The 22,410-nt window shown below is 40.3% G+C and overlaps 1 protein-coding gene across 11 annotated transcripts in view; it reads left to right on the plus strand.

The window, feature by feature from the left end:
- Window positions 1-22,410, plus strand: part of itpr1b (inositol 1,4,5-trisphosphate receptor, type 1b) — an 82,710-nt gene that overhangs the window by 38,384 nt on the left and 21,916 nt on the right. For 5 of the 11 annotated variants that reach the window (XM_085273098.1, XM_085273100.1, XM_085273103.1 and 2 more), the window contains 12 exons: window positions 1,720-1,755; window positions 2,673-2,720; window positions 3,480-3,609; window positions 7,604-7,788; window positions 13,599-13,782; window positions 14,126-14,388; window positions 15,489-15,689; window positions 17,137-17,247; window positions 17,608-17,703; window positions 17,774-17,908; window positions 18,275-18,382; window positions 19,298-19,529. In XM_085273098.1, coding sequence (XP_085129224.1) covers window positions 1,720-1,755; window positions 2,673-2,720; window positions 3,480-3,609; window positions 7,604-7,788; window positions 13,599-13,782; window positions 14,126-14,388; window positions 15,489-15,689; window positions 17,137-17,247; window positions 17,608-17,703; window positions 17,774-17,908; window positions 18,275-18,382; window positions 19,298-19,529 — 1,729 coding nt within the window. The remainder of the gene's footprint in view (window positions 1-1,719; window positions 1,756-2,672; window positions 2,721-3,479; window positions 3,610-7,603; window positions 7,789-13,598; window positions 13,783-14,125; window positions 14,389-15,488; window positions 15,690-17,136; window positions 17,248-17,607; window positions 17,704-17,773; window positions 17,909-18,274; window positions 18,383-19,297; window positions 19,530-22,410) is intronic. The other 6 variants (XM_085273102.1, XM_085273105.1, XM_085273106.1 and 3 more) reach the window with 4 other exon arrangements.

A 22,410-nucleotide genomic window follows, 5' to 3' on the forward strand; every position in this document is an offset into this window, starting at 1 on the left:
TGAGGCCTTAACTTGGGTAGTAATGAGCACATGGTACAGGGCCAGCTTTCTACTCCCGGTAAACTTATAAAAATATAGAAAAAATAGATAATATAGCTCCATCTAATCCTATGTAGGTTTAGGCTTTTAGTTCTAATATTCTTAATAGAGAGATGGTTTGAAAACTGACTCTCGAGAGAAAGTGCAACAGATTTTCCTGGTCACTGAGACCATGTGACCCTTGCTGCCACTATTTACTGCAAGTGTTCACAGTGCCATTGTGTTTATTTGCCAGGCCTCGCCTCTGTAGTCATTTTAATCACACATTCTGGAAACGTTAAAAATGCTGGCAATTATAGGGTCGGGCTGTCCTCACGGTCAGATTTCGATGCACGTGTTAGTTTTTGAAGTATATTAAGAGAAGTTAGTTTTGCTACTAACTAGCTGCTGAATATAACTTAAGTTGCATGATGTGTGATGCATCACCGTTCTTCTGTGGAAGTCAGTGTGTTGACATTAAAGGAGACTTGATGCAGGGAAATTCCTGTCCAGTTGCACAATTAATCAGCATAAAGCAGCATGACTGGTAACCCAGTCATGACCGAGAGAGACAGAAACAACCCATGTTTGGTTGTGTATTTGTTATTTAGTCTTTTTTTTTCTTGCATTATCTGCAGTGAGGTGTGTGTGTGTGTGTGTGTGTGTGTGTGTGTGTGTGTGTGTGTGTGTGTGTGTGTGTGTGTGTGTGTGTGTGTGTGTGTGTGTGTGTGTGTGTGTGTGTGTGTGTGTATAGACTTTTATTTTTTTAAATAGCCGTTCACAGAAAATAATCATCTACTGGGTAGGCTAGCATTAGCACTTTATTTTGTTTTAACTCATTTAAGGTAAATGTCTACAAAGCGTCTCTGTACAATTATGCCATCAAAGTATTCATTGTTTTACTATGTGGTAGGAAATTATTAGCATTTCTGTTATTTTTTTTATTTATTCTTTTTTACTCTTTCTCTCTCTCTGAATTTATTATGTATCTGTTGGTTTGAGTTGGTTTCATTACTTTAAGATATGTATTGAAAATATGTTGTACTTTTTGCATCTCTGACCATGCAATACATACATTTACTGTTCAAACAGCTAGCATGGGAAAGGTTTTGTAATTTTTTACTTTTTTAATTACTTTTTTAATTTATTAATTTATTTTTAGGCAATTTTCCAATTGTAACAATATGATTGTAACAATATGATTGTAGTCAAACCAAGCATATCATGACTATGGTTTGAAAACACGCTCAGTCATAAATATCTCTTGTTATTTCTTTTTATCCTTAGAAGAATCAAAGTGTGCATATTTGCTTCTGCCATCTTTGGTTTGTAATGTTATTATCATTTTATTAAGAGGGAACCACAGAATACCAAACACACCAGTGTTGCTTTAATAACCAGCAGTCTGTGGTGAGGTGGGGGCAACTGAGCTTTTGCTGTTTTGCTGCGATGTGGTAATGCTGCTTATCACTCATGCTCTGTCATCAAGCAAACCCTGAGAAACACTTAAAAAAAACAAAAAACAAACATCATTTTGTGTCTGCTTTCTCTGCTCCTGGCTCTTTGCACATTGATGATGAATCGTTGACGTTACTGGTAATAGAAAGTTTTGGTTTTGGAAGCTGCTCTTGGAGATGGAGTGACCTAACTAATCCGACTACTTCTAACCCCAACTAACTGCGTCCTTTTATTTCCAATCAGCTGGCACCGCCACCTGAGCCCGAAATCCCGGCCGAGGTGTGTTTTACTCATATTGGCCCATTGCCCACTAACATGCGTCAGTACTGATCATCACTCATACTCATGATTGGCCACCATCCTGTATTATTTGTGCTGTGCGTTTTCCAGATCCTTATTTAAACAAAGAAAAGTCACAACCTTTCCTTATGCATTTCCACTTTTATCTCCACCCCCCGCCCTTCCTGCATCACCCCTCTGCCGCTGCTGCTTCTGTGGAACTTGCTACATATGTGCCCTTGTTTGCATACAGTCTTCCGCTTCTCTACTCATCCTTTCCTCTCTGCCTCCGTCATTTCTCCCATCCGCTCATCTGTCCTTCTAGCTCTTTGATGAAAGTCCAATTCACTGACCTCCTTTCATTGGGGTTGCTGTAAGGGTGGGGTGGGGGTTGGAGTCATGGGTGAGGTGTTTTTCCATGCCAGATTGGTGCTTACAGTGTGTGTCAGTAGCTCACTGCTCTGTTATGTAACCTGAAGTGTTTCTTTTCTCATGGCTCATGGCTTGTTTCTTTCCCTCCAGCAGTCTATCATTCTTTTATGTAAATAATTTAGGCACTTTTTCCACTGTGAGTGTAAAGTAATGAGGGAGGTAGTCTGACAAATGGTTATAATTTTAGATTTTAAAAATGTACGATTTTTACTTCAAAAACTTCTTGAAGGTGTTAAAAAAAAAAGCATGTCAGTCCTCCTCTGCATGAAGCCCTGCACGCCTTTGACTCGACCTCACATCTTCCCTGACACAACCACTTCCCTCTTAACTGCATGATCAATTTTGCACCCAGTTTCCTGCATGCTTGTAAAGTAACTAATTTGCACTGTATTGACACCCTACTTTTGTTTTCCCCAACTTTCCTTTCCAACCTTTTTGTTTCTTTCTTATTTTAATGCTTTCTGCTAACTCACCTCACCTTTAAGGAGCTTGATCCCAACCAGCCGCTGAAGCAACTGGAGGATCAAAGGAGGGTAGGTAAAGAGTTTGGTTTGCTGTGGTCTGGCACAGGCCTGCATCTTACTGACTGACTGATTGTGATGCCCTCACTGTTGCACTGCTGCTACAGCATGGCACTCACTCACTCCCCTCCCAGTTGTGACACGAAACATGTGACAGAGATCAGCCAGGAAACACTAATGTGGGTTCTCAGTCTGCGCTTTGTGTTTGCTACAGACTGACACAGAGGTGACACACTGCTGTGATTTACATACAAGGCCGAGGGTTAATGCATATGTTGAGACCGAGAAAGAGCACAATGTCAACTCTGAACATCACTGAGGTCAGAGTGCAAGGATCAAATAAAAAATGTGTGTGTGTGTGTGCTCTATTTTTTCCCAGGTGGACATCTTGATAAGATTTATCTTTATTAAAAAAAATTTTCTCTTTCTTTCTAAGTTTTGTTTTACTTGCACAAAAGTTCAAGGCACGTGTATGGCCATAAAATGCCATAAAACACCAAGATGACATGAAAAACCAAAAGGAAACCTTTCAAGTGAAGCGAGGAGATTTCAGAAATTCATTTTACAAAATGAAGTTTCATTTTTGGTTTATGTGGAATCTTGTAACCCTTTATGGCTTTATGTTGTGGCTTTGTGTATGTAGGACATACTACTATGAGTGCAATTCTGTATCAATTTGATAGTCTTGTGTCAGCATGGTAACTCTGGGTTCAACTTCCATTTCTATAGCAGAAATAGATCTTCATCTCCTAACATTCATTTTCCTGGTAGGGAGAGGCTCTGCGGCAGATTTTGGTCAATCGATACTATGGTAATATCAAAGCTGGCCAGAGGAGAGATAGCCTTACAACCTTCAGTAACGGCCCACTCACGCCTGGAGCGCAAGGGAAATCACCTACAGGTTTGTGTAACGATGCTCTACGTGTCTGTGTGTCTACATGGTTATGCTGTAAAGATAAGATGAAATGAAATGATTTACTTGGGGAAGGTGGGACAGCGCTGCACACCCAACATAAAAATTAGATCCCTAATAGTTTTTAGCCTGCCAGCTATAATATATGACTGCTAGCTAGAAACACGTGAAAAATTTCAGCTTCAGTTGTGCAATTATGGAAATGTGGTTTTAAAATAAAGTTCAATAATTGGGTAGAGCTATGAAATAATTAGGTTTTCAGCTCCTGTAATGAAATCTTTCAACCATTGCAGTCTGCTTCAGCTATTTATCTCCATCTATCGCTGCATAGCGCCATCTAGTTCTATTAAACCGTTTGTTTTGATAGCTGCAGTCATTACAGTTTCATTAGGAAATAATTATTTATATCCAAGTCAAAGCATGTGTGCTGAAGCTTCTGTAAAAGTAATTTTATTTATTTTTTATTCAGATATTTTTTTTAAACTAAACAAGCTGCTTAAAAATTACTGTTTTGATGAATTACATGGGAAAATACAGTAACAATGCTCACACAGAGTTTTAACCTAATTAAAAATAAATAAGTAAATTGATCATAGACTAATCTGACCACATTTTGTTTGTCAGTATTCAAAATAACTTTACCCAGAAAGACTTTCTCTCTCCCCCTCCTTTTTTTTATTATTCAGTATTTTTTTAAATAGGTTAATTGCTACTTATTACAACCAGATGCTCATGTACATAAATGAAATGTTATCAAATGTACCTTCTTAAGGAGGAAAACTTTTAACTTTGACAATAATAAAAGAGTTTGTGTCATTTAACTCTTTACAGAGTAATTGGTTTTTGTCAACAGTCTAAATTATTTACAAATTCGCAACAAAGTATTTACTGATTATTTTACATTCCTTATAATGCTGGAAATATTTCTGTTAGTTGCACAGATTACAAGGAAAAGTGAGTGAGTGACAGTTTCCAGTGGGTAGCAGTCAACAGAGCGTGCTCCGAGCATTGTGTTGGAACATACTTTGTAAATGTTGTATTTTAAACTCAGCGCCCACATTCACAGTCATTTACCTGATAGACGCTGTGCATTTGCTTGAAAATAGTAAAGGACAACACGGCAAATGTTGAATCTGTAATGAATTTTGAAATTGACATTTACCACTGTCTTAAGTCTTCAGTGTTTAGGAACTGAAGAGACTCATTGCTGTAGTACTGAAAGTGATTTCAGGTGCTCAGGCTGTCTTGGTCCTCCGTTGTCATACTGCTTCGGATTTTTTGTGAAGCAGTGGAAACGGGTAGGCTGAACTGTGGCTCTTTAACTTTGGATACATTTTAGAGGTTGAGAATGTGGGTTGGCGTTGTGTTGCCAAAAAAAGCAAGCGCTTAACTGAAAAAGCCATCATCTGAATGTTAGCATATTTAAAAAAAAAACAAAAAAAACCTGTTTATTAGGTCAAATTAAAGCCATCAAGGTCATCTTCTGCTGCCACTCTGGACTCTGAGCTTTGCTTATTTTCCCATTGCATCTGTCTGCTTGCACTTGTACCACTGCCATGCCTGTTTCTTCTCCACTGTGGCTAAATAGTGAGCCTTAAACTTGAATTTCATTTCTGGAAAATGGACATAGTTACAGGGAGGCAAATCTGGTGAGTAAGGCAAGTGGTGAACGACATTTGGGCCAAGGAAGTTGCAGTAAAACTCTTCTTGGCTGTCTGAATTTCTGCTTCTGGTTAAGCTTCTGACCAGTGGGCCTAATTAGTAAAAATATAGTTATTCACTTCACCTTAGTTAGGCCTAAATGACAGAGAAAAAGCAGCAGTACTTCCGGAACTGTCATATGTGTATACATTTTTTTTTTTAACTTACCGTAACAATAAATAAATAAATAAGTAAATAACCTTTGTATTTTTTTTTATGGTCCATTTAAAAAAAAAAAAAAAGAAAAAAAAAAAAGTACATATAATTTATTGTAATATATACTGCTGGCATCCGATTTGAAAATGCCTCAGTTTGCCTCAATGAAACTGAATAAAATGTCCCTTTATCAACATTTAATATTTTGCCATTTTAATATTTGCAAAGAAATATACAGTAAAGTATAAAGGATTTGCAAATGTGTCCTTAGTTATTTACCAAGGGTCTCACCAAATCAGGAATTTGTACAGGAAACGGTTAAAGTGGTATTTTTATCCCCCCTCACTCTTTTTGCTTACATGAGATTGACATTCATAAATTTTATAGATTATTAGTAAGTGACATTTACCTATTCCAGTGAGTCACGCCGTGTCTCTCATCAGCGATGACTCATATTTGGTCTATAATGCTTTAGAAGGCATGAAAAAAAAAAAAAAAGATCTTATTCACAGCTGTGGCCTTGCACTGCTTTAAGCCCTTGGACCTGAGGGGCTCTGCTATTGAGCGTACTGGCTCTGTCTCCCGCATAACGCAGGTCGTGTTGTTGCCAGGCGACCAAAGAGCCAAGCTCCATCTAGAATGGGATGTGTTGTTGATTCAGTGACTCGCCCAGCCAGAGACGGCTCTGATGGGTGCTGTTATCTCACCAGTTCTTCTCTTACTGGCTATGATTGGCAGCAGTAGGAGTTAAAGTACCTCAGTGGATTAGAGACACATCTAACGTGCTTTTTTTTTTCTTTTCTTTTCTTTGAGTGTGTGGTGGCTGAAAAGACACCTGTGGCTTATTACATGACTCAAAATCGCCTTACTTCCTCCTTACCCAATAGCATCTTAAATAAAATAAACCGAACTGAAACAATCGCTCGTGATTGAATCAACCACATGTAGATTTTTAAAAATATAATTATTAGGAATTTCCCAAATGTCATTGTGATTTTAGCTATATTTATAAGCTAAATGCACAGCACTGTCCGCCGTGTCCACCTTTTAAAAACACACAAAAAGATACAAATCCTGAAATTAAAAAAACAAATACCTGTGCAACCAACTAATATCCAAACAAGGACTCAAAGAACACAAACCTCCGCCACAGTAGCTCACTGTCTCTGCAGTATTTACTTTTAAGGGAATAATTAATTAATTTGTGTGTGTGTGTGTGTGTGTGTGTGTGTGTGTGTGTGTGTGTGTGTGTGTGTGTGTGTGTACATACACATACACATATATTGACAATACACAAGAAGAAGTAAGCTATAAGGCTTTTTTTGTTTTTGCCGGTCATTGTCGGTCATTCAGTTGCCCTTGAATACCTTGGTGGGGCTAAAAACTTTACATCCCTACAAAGTTTTAGCAGACTTCAGTCAAAACTTTTTAAGCTGTCATGTTTACAGACATAATGTCAGAATGATGTTCACACTAAAACATAATGTCCTTGGTAGAGGTAATAAGGGTATAACCCAGTGTTTATAGTATCTCTCTGGTTATTCAGGTTGGTCTGAAGGCCAGCAGTAAACTGTTTTGCGTATGCACTAAATACCTGATACTAACAGTCACAGTAATCCACCTGTATTCATGTTTGATATCCCACTCTCTTTGTTAGTTGAGCTAGTTTACAGAGTTCCTAAATAAATTCTGCACTAAATGTTCCCTTTCACTCAGTGTCTAGATCATAGGTGTCAAACTCTGGCCCGCGGGCCAAATGTAATTAGGCTGCGGGCCAAATTTGGCCATACCAAAGCCATACCAAATTACTATTAGAGCTGGCCTACTGGTATTATACAGATAATATATATATATATATTGTTTAGTATTAAGCTTTGCTTGTTCCATATTCAGTTTTCCAGCAAAACTTATTTGAGTCCATAAGAAAAGATTCATTCTTATATCTGGAGGAAGATTTTTTTTTCAATAAATATTAATGTTCGCCCACGACTTTGTTCCAGTTTTGAATTTTGGCCCACTGTGTATTTGAGTTTGACACCCCTGGTCTAGATAAAACTGCTGCTCTTTGTACTTTGATGGAAACAGTGAAGGGGAATGATCGGGCTTCTGACTTCTTTGCCCTTAGTTGTCAGCTCTGGGGTCGGAGGTCGAGGGGAGCTGAGCTTAGCGGAGGTCCAGTGTCACCTGGACAAAGAAGGGGCTTCTGATCTGGTCATTGACCTCATCATGAACGCCACCAGCGATCGGATTTTCCAAGAGAGCATATTGTTAGCCATTGCACTCCTGGAGGGTGGAAACACAGTCATTCAGGTAAGTGGGGGGGAGTGGGTCACAGGGTTCACAAGTAAAAGTTCACCACTTACAAGTCTAACCAGCAATTAAATGCACTGAAGCCTTTCCCTACACAGAGGCATGAGCAGAATCTCAATAAGATGCTATCTCATGTGTTCACCCGCAATGTCAAGAATTTAAGTCGGTGCTGCTCTGCTGCTGTCAACATAAAACAACACAGGCTAAAGATGCCTTCAGGAAAAGGGCGCATATTTGTTGTCAGAGTATCCGCCTGACTGTATTTTAAAAGCTCGACTTCACAACAATACAGAAAGCATGTTGTTGTCACATTTTCTATGTTTAAAAAAAAAAAAAAAAGCTCAGGCCAAGAACCAGAAAGGAAGATGAACAGTAGCCTGCTGGGAGATGTCCGAGCTGTGCAGCCAAGCACGTCATCACCTCTCTACTGTCAGGCAGGGGTTGCTACGGCAACACTAACTCTTTGCAAACCTCACAGAAAGCAGGATGAGAGTGGAGAAAACCACTGTGTACTATTGCATTATTTCAGCCTTGCGGTGTGTCTGTATGTCTGTGTGTCTGTGCATGTGTGTGTGTGTGTTTGTATGTGCATGCTGCTCATAAGCTGTCTATCAGAATATTCTGGTTTTGTGGTTTATGCATGTGTGCTCTAGTATTTGTGTTGCATAAACAAGGCTGTTGCATAATAGCCTCCTATTTGCATAGTATCGTTACCTGACAAGGCCTGACTTTGTATGCAAAGGCTCTCACATGACTCCTGTTACAAAAGCTGCTGCCTCTCTCTGTGTCTAGGTGAATAATACACAGAGCCCCAGTCCTTCTAACAGACTCCTATCTGGGTCATGTTTTGCTCCTTTTAAGAGGGCAATGAAAGGTGTGATCCTTAAAGGCCTTGAAAGAGAGCCGTTAAATTTCATACAGTCTTTGCTGCTACCTTTGGAAAGACCTGTAGCCTTCTTTAGGATTGCTTTTGTAACTTTTTAAATTCTGGGCATAATTAAAAAGCTTGATGTCCACTACTGAAAGCAGTCTGTAGCTTACTTTTGTTGCTTTAACTGCAGCTTTCAGTGAGTCTCTTGTGCACATTACAAGTGTAGAAGCAGTTTTGAGCCGTTAGTAAATGTATACATTTCTACCTGTGACACCTACTGTGACGAGGCCTACACTTGCTGGTACAGAAGCACCTCAAAGTGAACCTGATAAGCAAAGCAGTTCATGATCTTAAATAAGAACATTTTTATCAAGTAAGGTCCTGTTTTGAGTTAATGTGTTTTTCTGCTTCCTTGGAATGATGCTGGGACAAGTAAGCTTTGTTGAGGAGTCATGTATGATCCAAAGTTAATTTACAGCATATCAGCAGATGCATCACATTTTCCTGTCTTACACAACGATTGGTTGCCTGCCCTTCTTTTAGGACAGAAGGGTTCTTGTTGTCTAAATGAAAAGCAGGACAACAACATGGCCCCAGATTTCTCCAAGAAGGCTGCTTGTTTGTTTTCTAGGTAATCCAGGTTTGTAGCCTAGCCAATGGAATTTCTAGAAAATAAATAAATGAAAGAGGGAGAGAGACACAGAGAGAGCGCACGCTTCCTTTGCTTCAGAAAGGGTTCACACAGGGCCCAGAGCTCTGTGCTAGCTGGACTTAATATCACAGCCCTGAGAGAAGGAGTCAATGTCTTAGTAAAGACAGAAAGAAATGGGTCATAGCACAGTCCTACCTGTCTTTTCTTCTACCCAGGCGTGTCTGTCTGATGAAAATAGAGCTTTAGAAACTGGAGATCTGAAACATCATGCTTTCACCGAGTCATGGGAATCCAATCTAGGCCTGTCAAGATATGCCAACTTTGTTTAGTAACACCTAGGACTCACTGATGTCACCGATGCACCTCATCAAACACGCAACTATTGGTAGACGAACAAAAGATGTTTTTGATGCATTGTCAGTACATTTTTAAGCCTTTTTGTATCTACTTATCTACATATCTACCCAAAGGGCAGAGCTGTCACCAGTAAGTAAGTCAACCCCGCATGTGTTCATACTCATGTTCAGCAGTCACGTAGCAGGCGTCTCACTATGTTGGTCTAAGTGAGAATAAGATCTTCACTTTCAAATACATAAAGTAACAACATTTATTTTAAGTAAACAAAATCTGCCAACTTTACTTCTGTCAATTTTGTCTGACAATAAAATGACGCACTGCCTGTCTTGTGCAGCATACATGCTGTAGGTCTAACATTACTTTTTGACCTACATAACTCTCATATTATGACCAAAACCTGCACAGCTCACCCTGGACAGGATAACATGTTGCCTGACACGTATGCTCGTGCCCTCCAGGTGGTTCAGAGATGAGCAGTAAAACACTGTGACAGCCCCTGAGTAATTTTCAGCTTGCACACAGCAAAACTAGAGCGATCATAAAACCTCACTCGTGCATACTCAAATGCACACTTCATGAACACATGTACGCAGCCATACTGCAGGTTATACTTAGAGACTATAAAGCTTATTTGATAAACAGCCTTAGAGTTTGTGGGAGTGTGTGCCTATGTGTTATGTAAGAGACGAAGTGTAAAGTCTCTGCTTCTCCGAGCCCCCCATCCATCTTGTGATCGCTGTCATCAGGACCTCAGATCCCTAACTGTCACAGGCACGAACAGGTGCGACTGCTCTTACTCAATAGGCTTGTTGTGGCACACCGCTGCCCTCAGCCCCCTCCAAGTGTGATTTTACCCCCTCCCGCCTCTTCTCGGTTCAGTTTCACTTCACAGCTACCTCTTGGAAAGCTTTAAAAAGATTCTGCAAAGTGAGTTTCCAGGCATCGGTGCCCTCAGCATACCAGCTCTCGTTTAACTGCGGCGTGGGCAAGGAAATTACTGTTTAGATCCCAGTTTATAGTTTATGGAGGTCCAATTATTTCAGTCCTGCCATGTGTACCTTTTTCTTTCAATCATTACTTGCTGAAGTCACTGCATACATTTTTAGACTGTGTGGATGGTTGCCCGTGCAGATTTCTGAGAAAACGCAATCACGTGTAGATTGCTTTGATTTAAACCTGCTATCTGGAAGTCTTGTTATAGCTTCAAAGAGCAGATCTCTGTGGATACCAGCTGGGCGGTGGCAGAGTACGCAACTGAAGCCCTCCAATAAGCACAGAGATGGCTTTGTCACTCACCAAGGTGTCAGGCTGCAAAGGCGGGAGATGGATAAAAAGAAAGGGAGAGCTGGTGGTATAAACAGGCCTTACATAACCGGCTCGTGTTGATGCCAGAAGCTGGGGTAGCAGCTGACGGGAAATGGAGGGAAAAGTAGAAGTGCAGAATAATCAGACAGGAGGGCCTGCTGTGCTGTCCTATTGATTCTGTAAGATAGGAGGAAGATTTCAAGTCAACCTAAAGCAGCAGAATCAAAACTGCTTCCAGGAGGCTTATTGGCTCTTTAGTGGGAGACGTTTAAACTGCCTCAGATGGCAAACAGAGACTCACTAGGTGATGGCAGTTTTCTCTACAGAATGACTCAGCAGTTAGCAAAGAAGCTGCAGCTAGGCACATTCTTCAAAGGGTTATAAAAGTTGTAACCGGGACTTTTTTTAAAAGTTAAAATCTTTCAATTCTATCTCATCGTGGCACACGATAGCTAGCTCTGCTCTCTCTCTGCTAGGAAGTAAGCCACAATGTGGCAGTTAGCATGTGGTTGGACCTGTACTCTTACTCTCTGACTGCTTCCCAAGTACACAGATAAGACAAAACTTGAGTTCACACCCACCTAATTTACTGTTTGCTCCACCTCCAACAAGCTGTAGCTACTCAGCACCGATAACCAGATCTAAAGCCTTATTGTTTATGAGGTCCTACAATCCAGCAATAAAGATGCGATCCATGCCAAAGTGTTGCAGTACAAGTGCAAGAAAGGATTTAAGTCTTTATACAAACCCATTTCATTGTCTAGGTGTATCCTTATTAGTGTTGCTAATTTAGCCTGCAACATGTGTATAAATGATTATCTGAGTTAGGCTTGAGATCCTGTCATATTGAAGGAAATTGGACTCACTTATTGAGTGAATTGCCATCTAACAATGCTGATTTAATAAGTACATCTTCCTGTCAGCTACAGAGCTGTAGAGTTGCTTAGCAAAACAGCCTTTAACTTCTAAAAAATTGGAAATATCTAACAAAGGAGTGTGAGTAAGCAACTTGTGCTGTCTTTTGACAGTTTTTAATGTTTTTAACATGTCACAGGTGTCCAACCCTGACTGTGTGCAGACAGGAAAACAGCTGCTGCTTGCTGTTCAGTAAAAATAACAAGCAAGTGTTGACAAAATACTTTTCTTCACATTAGTGGAGAAATTGAGTTTTTATGGCCGCAGTCATGAGTTCTGTTTAATATAGTTCTCTTGTAAAGCTGCTGTCCTGGAGCTGTTGTTGGGAGAAGTCTGCCTGCTTGCATAAGTCTGACTTTTAATCAGATCACTATCAGTGAATGACCCTCGTCAACAACACGATGTTAACGGCTTGAAAAAGAAACTGTTGCATAAAGGAAGGGACGGAAACAACTTAATACACTGAGTGCTCTGCTCCTCTTGGGATTTGAGTCAGGTGATTTTTGCAGAAAGATGTCTCAACAGTTGTCTTGATTTCCTGCGCATATGTTGCTTATCTCATGCAGCGTAATGCACTGCTGATGTTGTACTGTTTCTATGCTTTGCTCCTTTTTCCTCAAACTTAACTGAGTTTAGCTAAACCTGGAGAGAGTCTTATGTAACAGACTTTGAAAGCTGCCCCAGAATCTCAGTACGTGATAACTCCTGCTTGCATCAACCCCACCTCCCACTTTCGGACCCTTTCTCCACCTCCCTCTCACACCACACGCTCACTTCGTGCCGCTCTGGCAGTGAAAAGTAGGGCAGGGTTTTCCTCTCTTCCTCTCCCGCTCCCATTTTCTTTCTCCCTCACTGCTCGCCCTCTGCGGCTGATGTAACAGTGTTGGCGCTCTGTGCCCTCACTGTAACCACTCAGCTGATTACAGGTCTTATGTAAGGAGGGATTGTTGAGAGGAAAATGGGACATAACATATGAGCCTGTTGCAGAAAAACAACAGCTCCATGTAACAGGGCTTTCAAGCCAGATTGGCCTTTGCGTAGCTGTAGGTTGCAGAATATTTCCTTTGCTCCAGTATGAGTAAGAAGTTTTTGAGGAAAACGTCTCGTGTTTCATGTTTGAATGCTTATAAAAGCAAAAAGTAATTGCTTTTTTGCCGTTAAACAAATGCACTCAGCACGAGTGAGCCCTACTCTATGAACACGTTTATACAGCTGTGTGCATTTTCCTGCTTACATGTACGCTCGTGTGAAGTACAGGTTGCACGACAGGTTGTGTAGTTGCTTCTTTTGGTGTGTGCATGTTTTTAAATGTGGCTGCATGCTAATCCCAGAGCTCGTCTTCGTTTCTGCCCTTGGTCATGTACTTGTGCATGTTAAGACCCATCTGAGTACTCTGGGTGCCAGAAGCAAGTTCTGATAAGGAGCAGAGAGCAGATAGTGTAAAATCAGGTGAGCCTTTAGAGCATGTTTTCCTGGCACTGTGAGAGCAGGATTATATAACTAATTCTCACTAAACCTCTGGCTAAAAGCGCTGCAGAACAATTAGCAGAGACAATGATAAGAAATGCCAATAAGAGATTAAAATGCGTTTAAAATATTGGTGTAAATGCCGATTTTTATGTAAACACTATAAGGTAATTAAAAACCTATAAGGATATTGTCTGAGCGACTCGTATTATTTAATTTCTTTCTTTTGTGTCTCCACCCCAGAGGTCATTTTTCCATCGTTTAACGGGAGACAACAAGTCTGAGAAATTCTTTAAAGTGTTTTATGAGCGGATGAAGCTGGCCCAGCAGGAGATCAAAGCCACTGTGACTGTCAATACCAGTGACCTGGGCAGCAAGAAAAAGGACGAGGAACCACCAGACAAAGACACACCGGCACGCAAGAAAGGTCAGCGGACAAGTGTTGGCGTTACCAACATAACAATAGGCTAGAGAAGGAAGTGTTTGACTGCATTGTCAAATAAGTCACATATGACACTATGAAAAACTGGAAAAGCAAACCTCTGCTGCACTCTTCGTACGAGGCAGTAGATCCGTTTCTTCATTATTAATTATAGCCGTGTACAAAATTATTATTTATCACATGTATCATTTCTACATGTCTCTGTATGTGTAAATGACAGCAAGGATCAGTACATAAATTCTTAACTTGTCAAGTGAACAGTCATTGTAACCGTTGTCTTGTCCAATGGTCTGTGGTGTTTGACTGCCTCTTCTTTACCTGTGGTTAGTGAAAGATATGCCTGTAGTGGCGATGGTGACTGAGGAAGTGAAGGAGCAGCTAGTTGAGGCCTCTGCGGTCACCAAGAAGGCTTACACAACTTATCGTCGTGAGGCCGAAGCCGAAGAGCACCAAGCTGCAGCTGATGGCTCTCCTGTTCCAACTGCTGATAAGAGCCAGGAAGAGGGCGAGATGAGCGTTACCATCACTATCATGCAGCCCATCTTGCGCCTCATGCAGCTGCTGTGTGAGAACCACAACAGAGAGCTGCAGGTCAGCCATCATCAGACGAGCTTGTGATTATAAGTCCTTTATTTATATATACGACACTTACTGACACTGTCACTTTATCAGTGCTGGTCATCATGCCCTTTGCTGCTAAAGTATTTATACCATTCTCGATACTGGTACTCAGGTTGTTTCACTCCTACTTATTATATTATTTTATTACTTGCTATTCTGTTTGTTTAAAAATATATATATATTTATTACTTAAAAAAAAAAGCTGTTTCTTCATTATTTTGGTTCTTTTCGCTCGACCGTGTGTACATAATTTTGTTCCACCTCATCTTAACATGATGCGAATGACAATAAAGCTCCTTGAATCCTTGAATATATATACATATAATATATAGGCTGCCATGGGCTGATGGGAGCAGGGTTAACTTTTTCTGTCCCGTGTTCTGAATTTCAGTCATCACACCATCTTATACAGAAATGAAACTGTTGAAAATAGGCACCAGTTGCAGAACTTCCTGACACAGTCTTGTATGTGCTGGTCTGGTTTCACTATGATGAGTGTGCTCGTGTTTGGTAGTGGCTAGCTCCGGCAGCCCAGACAGAAAACTTCCTGCTTGCACTGATTCTTGCACTCCAAACTGGGACAGGCCTTCATTAAATGCTGGTTGGCTCTGAGCTGTCTCTCCCATTCTGAACCTGTGTAGGAGCCAGATATTGATTTACCGCTAGCCTCGCTGCACAGATGATCAGTTCACTGAGATGTTTGTGTTCTTTCCAAAGACGTCACTGCAGTAATTGTCTTGCTGCCGTATACAGTAGGTTTGGAAAAGCCATCACGACTTTTTATATTTAGTTCTTACGTCAGCGAGAAAGAGAAAATGGTTTAGATTACCTAAGTAGAGGAATTTCTCTTTTGCCAACCATCTCTGCAGATTCCAACACTCTCGTGAATCATCTCATATTAAATCTCTTGGTTTTACCTCATGCCACATCACATATATTTTAATTTTGTGACTAACTGTTAACAAAGTGTTTATGTTTCCCTACAGGGGCTTTTAAAGTTTTTGATGAGATGAGTCCAAGTAAAGAAAGATTCCATGTTGAGTGTTTATTTTCATGTTGTCCTTCTGTAGAATTTTCTACGCAACCAGAATAACAAGAACAACTATAATCTGGTGTGTGAGACTCTTCAGTTCTTGGACTGCATCTGTGGCAGCACCACAGGAGGACTGGGGCTTCTGGGACTTTACATCAATGAGAAGAATGTAGGACTTATCAACCAGACTGTGGAGAGCCTTACTGAATACTGCCAAGGCCCCTGCCACGAGAACCAGGTAACACACTGTACACCTGTGTGCAAGATGAGCTTTTTATATTCTGTAGCTATCAAATCGATGACCGGCTGTGATCGTGATGCTAGTTTTGTTTGAGTTCTCTGTAGTCAGGAATGTGTCAGGCTCTTGTCTTTCCTAAGCACGCTAACACCAGCCTACTCCGGGTAGGACGCCTCTGTTTGTTCTTTGGCATAGGTTAGTAGTCTTCTCACATGATGGCGGCATCCTCTGTTCCTGCCGCTGTGAGGTCATTTTTATAACAAGTGTGAAACTGGCATGACTAAACAAGCAACTGGCTAAATACAGTCTCTGTTTGAATTGATTCCAGTTCCTTTACACAGTGCCAGAGGGGCATTGCCAGACTAAATACAGCGTTTTGTTCACAAAGAGAGAATAAACGGGAACAAGTGCTGGAATTCTTTTTATTTGTGCTTTGCATGTCCTGTTTGTAAAATTGTATCAAGTCACTCCAAACCATTTGGCTTCCACACTTATTGTTCAGTTCTGAGGTGTGGTACATGTTTGACAGCTCGTGTGATTTATGAGTGTGAAGCCTCCGAAACTTGGCCAGTATTTATGATATGTGACCTGCCTCGTCACTACCTTACCGTGCCAGGAATAAAAACCTGAGGGCAATCTGGCTTCAAAGGAAATCTGGAACAAAGTTGTTTTGTTTTTGTTTGTTTGTTTTTTATGCCCTTTTTTTTGTCATCCCACCTGTTTTCTCCAGGATGTTGATCGTACCCTCTGCCCATGACGCTCTCAGAAAAGTGATTCTTAATCTCAGTAGTTTCACTTCCTGGTTAAATAAAGATTAAGAAACTTAATTGAGTGTTTTATAACACTGCGTGAAATTTACAGTCCCTGAAATTAGAGTGAGAATTCCTTCAAAGAACATATGAGATGTAAATAATGTTGCCACTCCCGCCTTCAGAATGGTGCTGGTTGTTTTCTAGATACCACCTGATAGATGGTTCCAGATTTCTTGGATAACTTACTGTTGTTTCCTCTTCTTGTAATTCCACTTTCTTAGTGAATACGTAATCTGTTGAGAGACCCGGTTAATGTTGTCTTTGAAGTTGGCACCTTATAACTGGCTGTAGGTTTGTGACAGCTGTCACATTGCATGAATTTGTGATGCACTATCAAATTTGCCATTTCAGACATAAAACCCTCCAATTCGTCCATCTCGCACTTATTAAAATCTTTATTTGTAAGTGTGCATGAGTACAAATAATAGATGCAGAAATAAGAGAAGAGCTTGACTTACAGGAAAATGGATCAGACTCTTATCTTATTACTGCTAAAGAACAAACAATTGGTCTGCTGTCCTGCTGGTTTTACTGATTATATCATGAAAAACACCAACAGCAGAGATTAAACATTCTTTTAACCCAGAACTACTGTCAAGCTTGTGTTTTGCCATTTCTTTTTCTTTGCTCCTTAGAACTGCATTGCCACACATGAGTGCAATGGCATTGACATCATCATTGCTCTCATCCTGAATGACATCAACCCCCTTGGCAAGAAGAGGATGGATCTGGTGTTGGAACTCAAAGTGAGTGTTCTGAAGTGGTGTGATACTTTTAGTAATCCGTCTAAAAGGTGTTATTTGATTTGATTATGCAGGTGTTACATGTCTGTAGGAGAAGTAATGTGGTAGTTGTGTCATTACAGTGTCAAAAGCTTTAGATACAACATTCAAATTCATGGAATTGCAGTTTCACTGACAGTAGCTGAAAGTAGAATCAGCTACCCAAAATCAGGGCTGGCCAGCACGGGTTTTTCCTGTGCTCCATCACAAATTGCATAAGTAAAGCGTGAAAGAACACTTGCATTTGATTTACTGTCTCTGGAAGTCTGGAATGCTGACAAGCAGGTAAAAAAGCCAATCTGTCTCTTGTCATCTTTTGCCCAGAATAATGCCTCCAAGCTGCTTCTTGCAATTATGGAGAGTCGCCATGACAGCGAGAATGCCGAGAGGATACTGTATAACATGAGACCTAAAGAGCTGGTATGTGTGCAGTGCAAACAGTTGCATAGTAACAAGCAGGTGCTGTTATGACAGTCAACTTTTTCTGCAGGTGGAGGTGATCAAAAAGGCCTACATGCAGGGAGAGATAGAGGTTGAGGAGCCGCAGGAGGGTGAGGATGGAGAGGAGGAGCACTCCGCGTCTCCACGCAATGTTGGTCATAACATCTACATCTTGGCACATCAAGTAAGCCGCTATAAAATAGGTGTGGAAAGGGGAACACACCATGAGCAAATAAGACCAGTGGATTTCAAGTAACTCCTGAAAACACATGATACTTTTCATTTTATAATCATTTCCTCTTTGAAAGCTTTCAGGCTGTGGGCTGCTCGGTAACAGAGGGCCTGTTTATACAATCAATTAGTGGAATGACGGTAATCATGGGGCTAAACAGCCCCACCCTGCAACCTTGCTGGGGAATGAAAGCTGACACATTCAAAAAAAGGAAAAGTATCATGTAGAGTTAACCTAAATGCAAGCAGTGTTGCCCAACCTTTTTGACATGCTGGAAGTAACACTTGTGACGAGTGTCTGTCAATCATCTGTTTTCAGTTAGCCCGCCACAACAAGGAGCTGCAAGCTATGTTAAAGCCAGGAGGGACATATGGCGAGGGCGACGAGGCCCTGGAGTTCTATGCTAAACACACCGCTCAGATTGAGGTCTGTGTCTGGCTCCATGTCGTAAATAAACTCCGCTAATGTTCACCTGCTGCCGTCTGTCTTGTATTTTATTTTCAATTCATCATTTTCCCACAGTTTTATTTCTGGATGAACTCTATCTAACATCTCTGTTGCAAGATGCCAGTGTTGGTTTAAGGGGACTGTGACATGTTTTGGCCTAACTATTGACTTGGAGCATGTGATACTTTTTTTTCTTGGCTTGTTTTTGTGTTTCTTTGTGTCGTGTGACAGAATGACGAGTACCTTTGGCATGTTTGGTGCACTTGATGAGTAAGAGGAATGCAGATTGCTGGCAGTATTCCAAGCTCAAGTTGTTGGTTCAGTTCATGAGCTGCTTTTGGAAAGAAAACAACCCTGTTTTTGTTTTTTTCCTCTAAAGAGCAGTTTATGCCAGGCAGTCCATTTGAATCAGAGGTGTCATGGTGGTTATATTTTTCATTTTAAAAAATATAACCACTATTTTTACTTTTTGCTTTTAGTTCAGTTCAGCTTCAGCGAGTTTCCAGAGTGGGTTTGCTTGTTTCAGTTTAGTTCATATTGTTTGAAAATGTTTAGATTTACTTTAGTTTTTATTAGCTTCAGTGTTTTAGATTTATTTATTTTTTGGTTTTAGTCTCAATAAACTTATCCATCAAAGCCTCGTCAGTCAAGTTATGATAGATTTTGCCAAACTAATAAATAAATCTGTTTTTTTATTTATTTTGTTTAGCTCATAAAATCTTTTTTTTTTCCACAGTATTGTTTTAGTTTTCAGTTTCTTTTTACTATAACTACAATAATCTTGACTTCTTTAAGGATACAAACTGTTTTCATATAAGAAAAGAATAAGGAATTATTTACCTGCTGCAGTCACAGATGTTTTGATCGGTGACTGTTGCTCTGTTTGGTGTCCAGATTGTGCGGCTGGATCGCACAATGGAGCAGATCGTCTTCCCTGTGCCCAACATCTGCGAGTTCCTCACTCAAGAGTCCAAGCTGCGTGTATACTACACCACAGAGCGAGATGAGCAAGGTAGCAAGATCAATGACTTCTTCCTGCGCTCTGAGGATCTCTTCAATGAGATGAATTGGCAGAAGAAGCTGCGAGGTACTCAAGAGGCTACTGGTAACACAAACACCGTTCCCTGTGCGTCTTTCTCCTCAACTCTTTATGAACTAGTGCCTGGTTTACGCTCTTTCTTCTTGCATCCCTCCAGGCCCCAAGCCCCTTTCTGACACATACACTGCATACAGGTTATGTTTTACATATTGGCATGAGGGATAAGCACAAAGTTTCCCTCCCTCTCACTCTAGTAGGATTACTCCAAATGTGTCCTCCACATATAACATTATTACAAAAACGCATATCCCAATAAAGAATATAAAGGCCTTAACTACCACAGCATTTATGGGGTTTTTCAAATGTTTTATCAGCAGACAGAACCTCACAGCTATATTGTACCCTCAGACAGGTCTCACTCATAGCTTCAACTTTGAATTGTGCTAACCACTGATCTGTCAGAGATTAGCTGCAGCAGCATTACAAGATCTGTTGCATCAGAGTAAATTGGACCTACTTCGCACAAACACGAAGAAAACACAAAAACTCAAAAATGAGTTTGGTTCAAAGTTTTGCAAGAACGGTTCTTTCTTGGTAGCAGAATAAAGTTGACCCATAGAGACATGTTGTGATGAGGGTCCACGTCTGAAAGAGGCTGCCAAAATGCTGAACCCTGGAGAGATGAAAGTCGAGAGAGCATGTAAACTTTTATAAGCTGCTTATATTTAAATTGCACTGTAATCACTGAGTTGGTTTGTTAATAATAAATATTAGTAGCAAAGCATACAGCATATAGCTCCCAATGTTGTGATATTATCACATCTTCTAATCTCGATAAAAACAAAAGTATACTGCTGTGATATTACAATGTTCAGGTTCCTGTATTTTGTTTTTCTGGAAACTAAAAGCCTCAACTTCCCAACATAATGGGATTAATGGTTTGATGTACTTTACCTGCATACCAGCTGTAAGGTTATTCTCACATTGACATCAATCAAAGCTGGGCTAAAAGAAAGCAGGAACAGGACACAAAGGCAAAGCATTAAAAACTCAGCCCTGATGTCATTTTCACTTTAATCTTTTGTTGTTCATTAATCTTAAGTTATTTTAGTTATGCACTCAATAGCACTACTTTGACTTTCCCTTTAAGGTCAGGTCCGGTTCCTGACGACTGCCTACCTGACTCTGCCAGTTTTTGCTTTTGTTTGTCTTTGCTGGTTAAAGAAAAGGTTGTGGTTCGTCATACGGTCAGGCCAGAAGAGACAGCGTTAGCCTATAATGTGGAAAAAAAAATATGAAGAGACCAGCCTCTTTCCTATGTGAATGAATCAGCACAGCTGGAGACTGTGCTGTTCCACTGGTGCTAACCGCTTGTCATCAATATAGTGACTTCTGTTGCCAAAAGTCCCCACCCGCAGTTCTTCTTTTCTAATGAATAGCCGACCTCAAAATAGCATTAGCCACGATACTGATCTCCTGACCAAGGTCTAATATGCTGTGTCTGTGTGAGTGTGCGGGCAAATATGTGCGTGCAAGTTGTTTTTACTCAAAAGAGGAAAAGCGTTTAGTGCGAAACCCTGTTTCCAAAAAAAACTCTGTCGCTGTCTAAAATGGAAAATAAACAAAAAGAATCAACAGCAAAATAATTTGCATTATTATTTAAACTTCAACGCTTTAGCACAAACCGCATATTAAGTGTTAAGACTAAGAAGCTATTTGTTAACCTGTGCTTCGATTGAGCAAAACCCGGCCCAAAACAGGACGCTGACATCACCATGCTTCACATATAAAGTTCGGCTGCTGAGATGTCGTGCTGTCCTTTTTCCAAATGCAAAGATTCTCGTTTATAACAAAGGTTCTGTGCAAGGTCTTATTTGTCAAACCAGTAGCAGTGTTGTTTTTGAAGATCAGTGGCTTTCCCCTTGATCTGTTTACGCTCACACACACACACACACACACACACACACACACACACACACACACACACACACACACACACACACACACACACACACACACACACACACTCACACTATTGTTTTTGGTGCATTCATTAACATGAACATAAGCCGATGCGTCGCCTTTAATTGCTCGGATGTTACTTGCAGTTCAGTTGTGACCTTGCATATGACCTTTTCTTCTTTTTACACAAAGTCTGGTGCTCAGACTTTTAAGTTAGGTTTTGCAAACACACTTCTTTTCCTTTTCGTGCTGTGAATCACTTCCCTAAATGTATGAAAGTCAGACTTTGATAAATCCCCATTCGTTGAATAAAACCGAGCCCCCACCCACACCTGACTGAAACATGTGACTCTGATTTCACCTTCAAAATAACTCCGATCCTAAACTTCAGTGAGGCTTTAGGACATATAAAGCAGAAATACGGCAAATTTAAAAGGATTCACCAACTTTGAAATAGTATGTCTATGTGTGGAAGTAGTTTGGTTGATGAGCAGATTGTCAGTAAATTACTGGGTCACTAAATGCAGCAGTGCACAGAGGTTATAATGATTTGGAAAACTGAGGAGAATTTCCAGATTTCATCATCTATGATAAATCATAAAAATGTTGAGAATCCAGAGAAATCCCTGAAAACAAGGGACAGTGTGAAAACCTACAGGTGTAAATCACTTGAAAGCCTCGGCGATACTTCAGAAAACATTCAGCATCCAAAAATTCCAAATGTTCATACTACCGTGCAACAACATCAAATAAAATAAACTGAGCAAAACACTAGTATCTGCTGTGTGCCTTAGGTAATTCGGGATGGTCTGAGCAGAAGTGAAAAATGTCCTGTGGTCTGATGAATCATAATTTGAAATTCTATTCAGATGCAGATTGTTGCATTCTTTTGTTTACATTTTCCACAGAGTCCCAAGTTTGTTTGGGCTTTTTTGAGGGTATTTTTTTCCTTTTTCAAATGTGAAATGTGTGTGATTTTTGAGTACTTAAATGGATTTGAGGTGTC

This window comes from Mchenga conophoros, linkage group LG5, assembly GCF_057382185.1.
Source record: "Mchenga conophoros isolate Kocher_MC1m ecotype Shallow Benthic linkage group LG5, M_conophoros_male_GT1.1, whole genome shotgun sequence".
Classification (NCBI taxonomy): domain Eukaryota; kingdom Metazoa; phylum Chordata; class Actinopteri; order Cichliformes; family Cichlidae; genus Mchenga; species Mchenga conophoros.